General features: G+C 40.1%; 1 protein-coding gene across 1 annotated transcript; it reads right to left on the bottom strand.

The window, feature by feature from the left end:
• Nucleotides 1-11,077: 11,077 nt before the first annotated feature.
• On the bottom strand, nucleotides 11,078-12,385 carry LOC311082441 (uncharacterized protein F54H12.2-like; the record flags this gene model as incomplete). Its single annotated transcript, XM_084113275.1, has 1 exon — nucleotides 11,078-12,385. The coding sequence occupies one exon, from the start codon at nucleotides 12,383-12,385 to the stop codon at nucleotides 11,078-11,080; it is 1,308 nt and encodes a 435-aa protein (XP_083969401.1).
• Between the last annotated feature and the right edge of the window lie 374 nt (nucleotides 12,386-12,759).

Below are 12,759 nucleotides of genomic sequence, written 5' to 3'. Positions count from 1 at the left end.
CAGTATAAATTATTAAGCTACCATAAACATTATTTCGTTAATTTTGATTGTTGCAATACGAGATATTTTTATTTATAAAAATATAAAACTATGTCATTGTTGATAACGAATCTATACTAATAATCCATAATAAAACCTACGATCTTTTATATTGTCCTTTTAAAGTTTAAACTGAAATAAAAATACGAAATAAGTTTCTGTGAAACAAATGCGTTTTATACGTCTTGAAAGCGTTATGATACTGCAACGAAACGTTTCTAAATAATAATAAAAAGATTTTAAAACAGAGGAAAATTAAAACATATATAATTTAAACATTTATTTATTGTTAATTCACTCGCCGTTGGTTTGTATTATTACGACCCGCTGTTAAATAGACTACAGAATGTCTGTAGGCTGTATTTAAACTATAATATTTTATAATTATCCTTTTAAAAGTTTAAACTAAATAAAATACGAAATAGCGAAGTTTGTATGTAGCCTACGAAGCAAATGTGTTTTTAAACGCATCGAATGTGATATGCTTCTGTAACATTTTTTTTATAATAATATTAATACGATTTTAATAATATTAATACGATTTTAGGGGTTGAATTAAATAACACAAATCAACATTTTATTTTTATAGAATTTATTTACGATGTATCGTTAGTTTTCATTTGGGGCTAACTGTTAAAGGTCCGCCCCTGGCCACCTGTGGTGCAGTAAAGCTTTAAAACGTGCGCAGCCGGTCTGTTATTTACTAGCGTTAATAATTGCGGAGACTGCAGACCGTTTTCATAGTCCCTGGAATCATGGAAACATCTAAAGGTATGACCAATTTTATTTAGTTTATGCAGTGATTTTGTAGTAAATTATTTATTGAAAAAGTGATGCGTTGTTAGCTATTGTTGCATTAAGTTTTAATTATGTTTACGAGTTAGGTCTATAAGGTATAGAGGCTTCGACATCGACCGAGACATCCAGCAGTTTTATTTTAACTATATTTATTTGGAAGAAATTTTAATGATTTTACGTAGTTATCATGGTTTTTGCGACTCTGTTAAAAACGTAGCAGTCGCCTCGAGGCATTCTTTATCTTTAATATTTTGTTTATGGTGTACCGCTGGGGATTCCATTCATTTTATGTTTGATTGGTAGGTTATGTTATACAATTGTGTTTGCTGATTGTAGTAAGTTAAATTGTTAGCGCGATGTTGACGTGTATTATCTAGATTTTGGCTGACCACCGTCGGCGTTACTATGGTGTGTGATGTTGGTTTCGCTTTTCATACGGCATTCTATGACGTTTATAATTTGCTATGTAATATTAACGTATTTGTTGTAGGCTATACATATGGCTTTTGATGCGGTGTACTATTTGTGTGTTTGTTGTGTGTGTGTGTGTGTGTGTGTGTGTGTGTGTGTGTGTGTGTGTGTGTGTGTGTGTGTGTGCGTTTCACGATGTACATCAATATTGGCTTATTTGTACATGGGTTTCGATGCGGTGTACTATTTCTGTGTGTGTGTGTGTGTGTTTGTGTGTGTGTGTGTGTGTGTTTCACGATGTGTACCTCAATATTGACTTATTTGTTTTTGATGTTGACATAATATTTTGTGCGGGCGTGTGTATGTGTGTGTGTGAGTGTGTGTGTGTGTGTGTGTGTGTGTGCTATTCTTTAAAGGTTGCAGAGTTTCTAACCCACATTTCTCGGGTGCAAATGTTTTGATATTATATTTCAAAGTAATGCTAGTTCTCTAACTCATTGCATATGCATGTATTGGCCTACAGGGTTGCTATTGAGTCACTATTGAATTATTTATTTTGACCATCAATCAATTCAATTGAACTGTAGCTTTGAAAATATTTGCATCGCAGTTTTTGGTCATGAGAAAGGATTGAGGCCTGAGTGTCCCTGTTTATTATTTATCTGTCTGATTGTACAAACATTCATAGAATATAAAATTTGATCAACAAATGCTTATTTAAATAGGTCTTTTTATGTTATAGAATCGAACATCGAGTTGCACGCTTTTCAATCAATTGACAATTGTAAGTATATATTTTTACTCATATACACATATAAATATCTGCATACATATTAAAAATTAATTTAGAAATGTAATTTTAATTTTTATTTATTTATTTTTATACAGTGACTGCTGCTCAGCGGACCATTATAGATGTCTCGAACGCAGGTAAATAGTCTTATCTTACGGTATCAATATTTAAAATACCATTGGATTGAAATATTGTTTTGATATATACCAAATATTCGACTACTTTACATCTTTTCGCAGATCTGTCGCCGTGGATTACCCCGAACTGTTTCGTGGATTTGACACAAGAACCTGAAGAACAGGCCTCCGGTGATCGCTGTATGCACATATTTTCTATTCTTATATGGATATAAATATCCATATAAATATATACAAAATTAATTTTAGAAATTTCATTTTTATTTATTTTTATACAGTGCCTCCAACTCTGCCGCCCGTTATAGATGTCTCGACCACAGGTAAATAGTTTTATCTTATGCCCCCAATGTTAAAAATACCAAAGGGATGAAATATTGTTTTTGACACTTGTCAAATATTCGTCTACTTTACATCTTTTCACAGATCTGTTGCCGTGGATTACCCCGAACTGTTTCGTGGATTTGACACAGAAAAATCCTGCAGAGCCGCCGCCAACTACCTGTCATCCAGCTAGAATCAATAACTCTTATTCCCCAGTATCGACAATTTCTGACGATCAACTTATGAGATGTGCAGATCTGATTGATCTTACGACGGGTTCTGAAGATCAGCCAGGCCCAAGTTTTCGTGAACCATCTCGAAAACGGCACAATGTGTCAGACCCTCTGCTAACAACTTCTCCTAAACCGTCGCAAAATAATGGTAAATCCACCATTTATTATGTTTCATTTAATTTGATTATGTGATCTGTTTTGTTATGCTAATCATACTATCAAATATGCTATATGTATTAGTATTTAAATTGAGTTTGTCATCTCACATTCTACACAGGCACGCAAGTAGACAGTACGACTGATTTAGCTGACACCCCAATTGTCATCGACATCTCAACAACCGGTAAGCGTATGCTATCATATTATAGATCGCAAGAATATGATTGTTATGATATTTGTTAAATATTCTGTTGCTTTTCAGATTTGTTACAGCTGTCTATACTGCCAGAATTTATCGATTTGACACGGGGGGATACTGAAGAGCAGCCACCAACAACCTGTCATCCAGCTAGAATCACCAGCCCTATTTCCCCGATCTCAACAAGTTCTGGCGAGCGGCTTATGAGATGTGCAGATCTGATTGATCTTACAACAGACTCCGACGAACAACCAGGACCGAGTTTTCGAGAACCACCACGAAAACGTCGAAATGTAACACACTCTATGCAAATCGTAGAGCCCAAGCATGAACAAAATAATGGTAAATCCTACATTTATTATTATGTTTCATTAAATTGATTATGAGTTCTGTATTGTTATTCTATTCATACCCATGATATACATTCTGCAATAGTATTTAATTTGATTTTTGGCATCTCTCATTCTTTACAGATGAGCAAGTAGTTGGTACGGATGATTTGACCGGGTGGACCGAAACACAGCAGGATCGATGGGAGCAGGCATCGTGGACAAATGATGCTTATGATGAGGATGTCGTGAGGGCCAGACAAACACCGTATCCTTTTCACGACCTGTCGAATGCTGAAGTAGAAGCAGAAGAAGAAGAAGAAGAAGAAGAAGAAGAAGAAGAAGTGGTACACCCTACAGCTGTACAGAATGATCAGCCTTGTTGCGATAGGGCTCTGACACACACCCTCATTAACAGACTTATTGCCCAGGGTGAAGAGATTCGTCATAGAACGATAGTGCTACACGCAGAGTACCGTGCACAGGCGGAGGTATACTACACATCGCTATGTCGCAGAATAGAGGAGGGTTTCAATGCGATTCATGTACGCATGGATGCTCAGGACATAAAGATTCGTGAATTACAAACTATTATATACGAGCAATATCAGAGATTCGAAAATTCTATCCACAGATTGCAAGTGTTGGGGAATGAGAACACCGAACGAGTACTGTTCATATTAAACGAGCAACTTAGGGAACGACGTTTAATTGTCAATCTTCTTGCCGTTATGAGCAGTGATTTACGCCAAAGATAGGGTACATATGTATATGCTATTTTGTCTTCATGTTAACGTATTCTATTAGTTTTGTATTCTGCATTATGCTACGGGGATGTAGTAGCATTACCTTACTTGTATTGTTATGATTTAAATTGAATTTTTATTGTCATAAGTTGATTTCTCTGGTTTTTGATATTTCATAATTTTGTTTGTTAAAAATAAAATTAAAATGGACGTCGACAAAAAAAAATCCACAGCCAATGCACAATGCTGTCTTCCAGACCAAAATTGCACTGATACTCTACAGCAAATGTTTGAAATGCAAATGTACGGTACCCCTGATTTGTGCGAGGGGTTACAACAAATGATAAATATGTATTCGGAATTTGATCCAACATCTTTTAATGTAGAACCGACGTCACAGTCTTGTAATTTAGAGAAACTAGAAATAGCTATTGAGAAATTCCCCAATATTAATCTATGTGATCGGCTACAAGAGCTATTTAATGAATGTGATATACAAATTGTACAAGATGGTAATGCATTAAACGATCATGAAACAGCATCTAGCGATGCATTTTCCCCCGCAGGTAATGTCGAAATTGATTGCCCATCGTCTTTCAATGTTATCCCCCCAGGTAATTCTGCCACTGAGCCCACGACGGGTAGCAACGCCCCTGCCAGTACAGGTAATGTTGGGACTGATATGTTATTGCTTTGTAGTAGCCCTGATAGGCCGATAACTAGTGACGCTTCGAACCCTCCGGTACCCCCGATGTTAAGCCAGACCGACATCGAATCACTGATTCGTGACGGTGGGGATGTAAACGGGTATCATATTTTACCTCGACCCCGTTTCAATAGCATTGAATTGCGTCGGAGTATGAATCTGAGGGATATTAACTCTACAGATCTGGCCGCGTACAACATCTTCTTACACGATGCTCTTAGCGAGATTGTTGCGTTTGCTAGAGAGATTGGTGGTGATTCTAGTGTTATCAATTTAGCCATGAATGCCCCCAGTATGAGTGCCCCCATTAATGTCGTATTAACAGACAGAAATAATTACGATGTTAATACGATTCTTGAACAAATTGAGAAAATTTTACAGAGCAATGAGCGGATAATGTCTGATGAAAATGTCGAGATCGAAGCTAATGTGGCTATGAACATGCGCGGAGGCGGCCGACGTAAACTTACGGATTTGGCGATCGAGCAGGTGATAAAAAAAAAAAAGATGAGCTTATTTTGCCCCGCCAATATTTCAAATAAATTATGCTTATCTATTTGTTTGGCCCGTTTTCTTGAACCCCAATTACCCGAGAGCACGCTAGAAAGCCGGGCGGCTATCATCTGCAACAGAGCAGGCTTTGCAATCGATCGCGAGATAGGACTCGGCGACTTAGAAGCGTTTGAACAACTACTTGGTATTAAAATTGTTGTCTTTTACAGATCTAACAGTGGTGTGCTAGAGACGTACAAAAATCACAACGATCCACACCCAAAAACGATATGTCTCTATTTGTACAATACGCATTACTACATGATAACCAATCTTACAGCATTCATAGGATCCGACTATGTATGTCAATTCTGTTATGCGGGTTATAAGGACCACAGGCATCATCAATGTGCGCACGTATGTAATGTCTGCCTTGATGCAGAATGTTACAAAGTTCCTAAAAGAACTGTGCATTGCCCCGATTGTTTACGCTTCTGTAAATCAGGCTACTGCTACGACATGCATAAAAAAATACCCTCCGGACGTGAAAGGCCGCAATGCGATGTAGTTAAATATTGCAAATTATGTAACAGACGATATGACGTCATAGGGTATAGCAAAGGAGAACAACACAAATGTGCCCCATCGCGATGTGTGTATTGTGGCGAGGATCTACCTGGGATGGGTTTGCATGAGTGTTTTATACAACCCCTACCCACCAAGGAACTTGACGATAAGTATATTTTCTACGATTTTGAAACTCGTTATGAAAATGGACGACACGTCGCAAACTTTGTATGCGCAATCACCTTTAAAGGCGAGAAATTTGTCGCCGAAGGCACTGAATGCATCGCTGCACTAATCGAACGATTCAGACAACCCCGATATGCTGGCTACTGCTTCATAGCCCATTACGCTGCAAAATTTGACTCATTTCTCATTCTAGAGTATTTTTGCAAAGCAGGGCTTAAGGTCGATGTCATAATGCAAGGGTGTAAATTAATTTACATGTACGATGATGTTTTTGCGCAGCGCTATATAGACTCTTATGCGTTTGTTCCAATGGCCCTATCTAAGATGCCTGCCGCACTAAACTTGACCACGACTGAAAAAGGTTACTTCCCCCATCTTTTCAACAGGGTAGAAAATGCTGCCTATATCGGCCCCTACCCCGACAAAAAGTACTACAATCGCGACAACATGTCAGATAAAGACCAACTAAAGTTTGATCGATGGTATAGCACGACGGAGGGTAAGGAGTTTAACTTCAGGAAGGAGTTGTATGAGTACGGGGTAAATGACGTCGTCTTGTTACGTGAAGCATGCATGAAATATCGCGAGGCGTTCATAAAATGTACCGAACTCGACCCTTTTGGGTTCACGACGCTCGCTAGTTGTTGCATGGGGGTCTTCAAAACGCATTATTTGAGCAGCAGTACGTTGGCACTGACCCATAACAATGCATATGTTCGACAGAGTAAGACCTACTCAAGCGTCTCAATCGAATGGCTGGAGTATGTGCAAAAGACTCGAAACGTAGATATTTGCCACGCCGTTAACCGCGGTGAAGTGTCGGTCGGTCGCTACTTTTTAGACGGGTACTACGAGCAGGGTGGTGTGCGACACGGGTTAGAATTTAATGGCTGCATGCATCATGGACATGAATGCATGTTTAACACCTATGAGACACACCCCTTGTCAGGAGTCCCCTACGGGGTTCTCAGGAGACAATTTGCAGATAAGGTTGAAATTCTACAGAAAGCCTATGGTTTGAAAATTGAGGTTCTTTGGGAGTGCGAATGGAACCGAATGAAAAAGACAGACCCCTCTGTGATAGAATTCATGACCACTTATTCGAAACCCGATCGGCTGAAACCACGAGAAGCACTGTTTGGTGGACGTACTAACGCTTATAAACTCTATCACAAAGCTGCGGTTGGTGAGAAAATAAGTTACGTAGATTTTACCAGTTTATACCCTTTCTGTCAGGCCCGGAAGAGCTATCCTATCGAACATCCACAAATCATTTTCAAAGATTTCGAACCGATTGAAAATTATTATGGTCTTATCAAAGCGACTGTCTACCCCCCGCGTAAATTACTACATCCTGTTCTCCCTTACAGATGCGGTGGAAAACTCATGTTCCCATTATGCCGTACCTGTGCACACGCCCAAAACCAGTTAACAAACTGTACCCATACGGACGAAGAGAGGTCCCTCTCAGGGTGTTGGGTTAGTATCGAACTTTTAAAAGCAATCGAGAAGGGGTATGTGGTGGCCAAGATAGCCGAAGTGTGGCATTTTCCACAACAGTCGGATACGCTGTTTTGCAACTACGTGAAAACGTTTTTACGTTTAAAACAGCAAGCGTCGGGGTATCCGTCGAACATCGTCACGGATGCAGACAAAAACGCATACATTCGCGAGTATTTTGAAAAAGAGGGCATACATCTCGACCCCCAAAAGATTGAGTACAACCCCGCGCAGAGGGCTATTAACAAATTATTGCTTAATAGCCTTTGGGGGCGGTTCTCTATGAGGGAAGACCTACCAATAACCATTATGGTGAACGAACCTGAAGAATTTACCAAAATTGTTTTTGGCAAAACCGAATCATTGACGTGTTTCACATTTGTCTCAGAAGATGTTGCACTTGTACAGTATCGCGACCCCAAAGGGAGTGTTCGTAAGACTAAAGATATCAATGTGTTTGTAGGAGCGTTTACAACGGCCCATGCTCGGTTAGAGTTGTACAACCTGATGGACAAACTCGGCGACAGATTGCTATACTCAGATACCGATAGCGTTATTTTTGTGTCTAGGGAGGGTGACTGGGACCCCCCGTTGGGCGATCATTTGGGGGAGTTAACGAATGAAATAGACGATGGGGATTACATCACAGAGTTTTGCTCTAGCGGTCCTAAATCTTACGGTTATCGGACTGCCAGAGGCAAAACGTGCATGAAGGCTAAGGGCATAACGTTGAATGCTAAAAATTCCGAAGCTATACGCTTAGACACTCTGATTGGTCTGGTTGACAGCTATGTGACAGAGAACGATGACACGCAATGCATCATGGCTCACACTGAAAACATTGTGAGGAATAAAAAGACTCTCACATTGCATAACAAATCAGATGTTAAAAAGTTTAAGGTGGTGTACAACAAACGTAGACTATTGTCCGATTTCACCACTCTCCCTTATGGCTACTGATCCGATGATGCATAGAGGTTCCCAAGAAGCTTCTGATTTTGATTTCAGGCTTCAACATCCATTTAGTTGTGTATTAAGTGGGCCATCCAATTCTGGAAAGTCTTATTTTGTAAAACTTTTGTTGGAAAATGGCTTGAGTTTGATTTCTAAAAAAATTGAAAACATTGTTTTTCTGTATGATTGTTGGCAACCGCTTTACGATGAATTGCATAAAATGTATGATATTAAATTTGTGGAAGGAATACCTCTGACTCTGAATGATGATGATTTACTACCCGTCAACAAAACTAACCTGCTGATTGTGGATGATATGATGCGTCAAGCTAGCGGGAACGCTGAGATTGAACGGGTATTTACGCAGTATGTACACCATCGTAATCTCAGCGCTATTTATATAGTTCAGAATTTATTTGTTCAGGGCAAATCCAGTCGTACCATCAGCTTAAACACCAACTACTTGATTCTGTTTAAAAACCCCCGGGATGTCAATCAAGTGGCTGTGTTAGGGCGACAAATGTACCCCGGAAATGCAAAATACTTTATGGAGTGTTATCACGATGCTACCAGTCAACCTTTTGGATATTTAATGATAGACTATAAAGCAAAAACTCCTGAACAATATCGCCTCAGAACAGGTCTGCTTTCTGATCGTCAAGTGGTTTATCTCCAGAAAAAAAAGAAGAACGTGATAAATAGTCATGTCCGCAAGACTTTGTAAGCATCTGCCTATGTTAAAACTGTTACATAAAGCCTCACCTAAACAACGACGGCTTATTTTACAATCGGCATCCGACGAATTCATTTTAACGTTGTGTGAAGTGGCTCTTAACATCCTATATGGAACGATTCCAGTCAGTCATCAACAGTACCGAAAACTGAAAAAGAGAAAAGCTGAAATTAAATTTGTTGCCAGTAAAAAATTTGGAATATTAGCCAAGAAGCGGATCTTCAACCAGAAAGGGGGGTTTATTCTCCCGCTCCTGAGCATTGCAGTACCCTTTATCTCAAGCTTAATAGCCGCTAGACGGGGGTGAGGATGGAGCATGCTGAGAAAATGTACTTAGTCCCACACCATCAGTTGGAAAAGTTGAAAACTGGAAATGGTCGCGAGAATATTCAACAGGTCGTAGAGAATGATCTGGATAATTCTGTGAGAAATATTTTACTCAGGACTGATTTGAATCAATATGAAAAAGCCAAGCTTTACACAAACATCCTGAGCAGGTTTTTGACAATCGTTAAACAAGGTGATCGGGAGACCAATGTGCTAACGTTGTCATTACCCAACCCACCCCCCGGTCGTAAAGACGATAGCATCGCCGTCAATGTCGAGGACAGTGGTACTGTGGAAGATGTTGCTGGGGAAGTTCTGAAGAATGTACCAGCGAGAAGTGTGAAAAACAGTAGATACATATTAGACAAAATGTCTAAAGCTAAAGGAATAAGCTCTTGGACAGAGTCGGGAGAGTTTGTGTTCAGGGGTAAAGCTGTACAAGGCTCCCACATGGTAGATTTGATAAAAAATGTCACGGCGCCACAAAAGGTTCGGGATGACCGAAGACCCCCAGGCTGGTCTGAGTTTCTACAGGCATTTGCTGAATTAAACATCCCTTTTTCTATGGTTCCGAATCATCATGTTAGACGTATGATCAGTGGACTAAAGAGTACACCTGCTACACCAACATCTCCACAAATTCGACCGTCTAAAAAACCCCGGCGATATCCCCGTTCTTCATCGAGATCATCAGAAGATGCCATTTTTAAATCACCGTCTATCGATAGAAGGCAATGGCTAGAATTTTAAAGCATCCGTTTTATTTTCATGCATGGAATATATGAATGCATTAAACGCTGTGTGTGTGTGTGTGTGTGTGTGTGTGTGTGTGTGTGTATGTGTGTCGTCTGTTTGATCTGAAATAAAAAAATATTGAAAATTATGGATTTATGAATTTTTATTGATTACTCAATCATGATTCAATGACATATTACATGTCTGCACACAATGAATACATGAAAACATTTTTTCATTACAAACATACGGTCTTAATCTCTGCACAAAGAGCGAAACCATTTTATCATTTTTAATATAATCATAACTATATAGTTTCATCACGTCGTGATAGTTACGACCCTTGACTAAATGATATAGAAAAAACACACAGTGCTGGCCGCAAGTATCTGATGAAAAATCCTGAACACGTCTGTCTGAATACATCACGTCGACATTGTTGGTTGTTAGGAAGTTTTCGATGGTGGATGGAAAATGTTCGCTGTAGGGGGGATTACCGAAACTGTCGAAAAAACATGCGGGTCCATCTTGAGGCAAATAAATAGCAAGCCAATGCTCCCCTGGTAGGTGTGCCGGGTGTGTATTAATTATACACAACGCTGGTAAGTTCCTTAAAGATTTTTTAGGTAGTTGATCGCTTGGGAGAACTCCAAGAAAATGAGTGTTGCACGTGATTTTATCCATGATCCCCGTGAGCTGTACCGTATTCATTTCAATAGTAATCGACCAGGACCTGTCTGCGGTTAGACACTTCAACGATACTGTCAAACACAGCATAAACGATCAAGTTAATAGTATGTGGCAGCGCTTGTCTGAACCGTGCTTCGAGTCTGATATTTCCGGATTTGATGAGGGATATGTGCTGCCCACAGTCTTCATCAGGCGTTAGGTTAAATGCATAAAGCGTGTACCCGTTCAGAAAATCGGTCCTGTCGATAGAGAGTGCCTGGTTTTTAAGATGTCTTCCGGTTGTCATGGCCAACTGGTAAAATTCGCGAACGGCCAAACCCGCTTCAAAATTGGGTTGTAGAGGTTTTGCAGGGAATTGTTGACCGTCGACGTAGACCGCCAGGAACTCCAAATCGTAATGTTTGAACGCAAAAGGGTTTTTTTCATAGGACCCTGTGAAAGCATCATTATCGACCATAGCTAGGACGATAGATTTTGGTAGAGTCCCTAAAAACAGATTTTCTTGATTTGAAACGCGTGACCCCGCGGGTATGGAGAAATTCTTTAGACATACCCTATCTATGGGGTACTTGGCGGTTGTAGAGAGCAGTGCCTGGGCATGCCCCAGTCTCACAGGAGGTGATACAGACACTTTCTTGACATATAGGGATGCTGACACAATTTTTAATTTGTATGCCACGTCGTCAGCCCTCATCAGACAGAACTCATCTTTACCACGGGTCAGGCGTATTTTGATGTCAACGCCATTCAACATTAATTTTTCTTGAAAGAAAATATCGCTGTGAATAGGTGCCAGCAGCTCCACCACCTGACTGCCTGTTGTGTAGTGCGAACGTTTCGTCAACCCAGCGTTACGGCCTCCAGGATCATTCACGTCCATGTGTCCGGCTGTGTCTTTGTAAAACAGACCGGCTGAGAAAAGTGATTCCAACGCATCTTTACTGTAGTTGATCAGACTCTCTATGATGCATCGATAAGGATATGTGCTCGAACTCTGGGATATCAGCCGATCACCGAGGCTCACATCAACTTGTGAAAATATAGTGGCTCCAGGGTAGTTTATTAGACCCACCCTTGCAGGGGGTGCGATATCAGTTCCGTCAGGACCTGTGATTTTAAGTTGTAGATATAATAATGTATTATTTAGGTCCACATAATCCTCACCGGTCCCTGCTATGAAAAACTCCAAAGGTGCAGAGTCCGATATAGCGGATAAAGGGGGGACTTCCAAATACCCGTTTTTCTCAATAACCGTTTGCGTCAGTGGTACCGTAAATAAGTCCAACTCAGACTTAATGCATTCTCCCGACATGCGATGCAGTAGCGCCATGTTAGAATATGGTTTTTATGGATCTCTTAACCACTGCTTTTCGTCTCGCAGGCTTCTTACGCTTTCTACTTACAACTGAACGTGCCTTAGGGCCACGCTTTGTTTTCTTCTTTATCCGATGACCACGCCTCCTTACACCCGGCGGTTTAGACATTCTCTTACGAGCCATGACCATCAGACCAGATCCGTCTTGAGCTTTAGCATTCTCGTTATACGATCTCGAAAATGCATTTGAAACGACGTCGGATACTATATTTTTGGCCGCAGATTTTAGGTGGGGTTTTGCGATGCTAAATCCTCTTTTTAGCAAAGGTATGGCCATCCTAAACAGACCTCTGAAAAGACCTCCAAGCCCCGCTCCATACATAACCCCA

This window comes from Abramis brama (assembly GCF_963993115.1).
Source record: "Abramis brama genome assembly, chromosome: 1".
Lineage (NCBI taxonomy): Eukaryota > Metazoa > Chordata > Actinopteri > Cypriniformes > Leuciscidae > Abramis > Abramis brama.
Note: the sequence above shows the minus strand (reverse complement) of the source record. Positions and strands in the feature narration are given on the sequence as shown.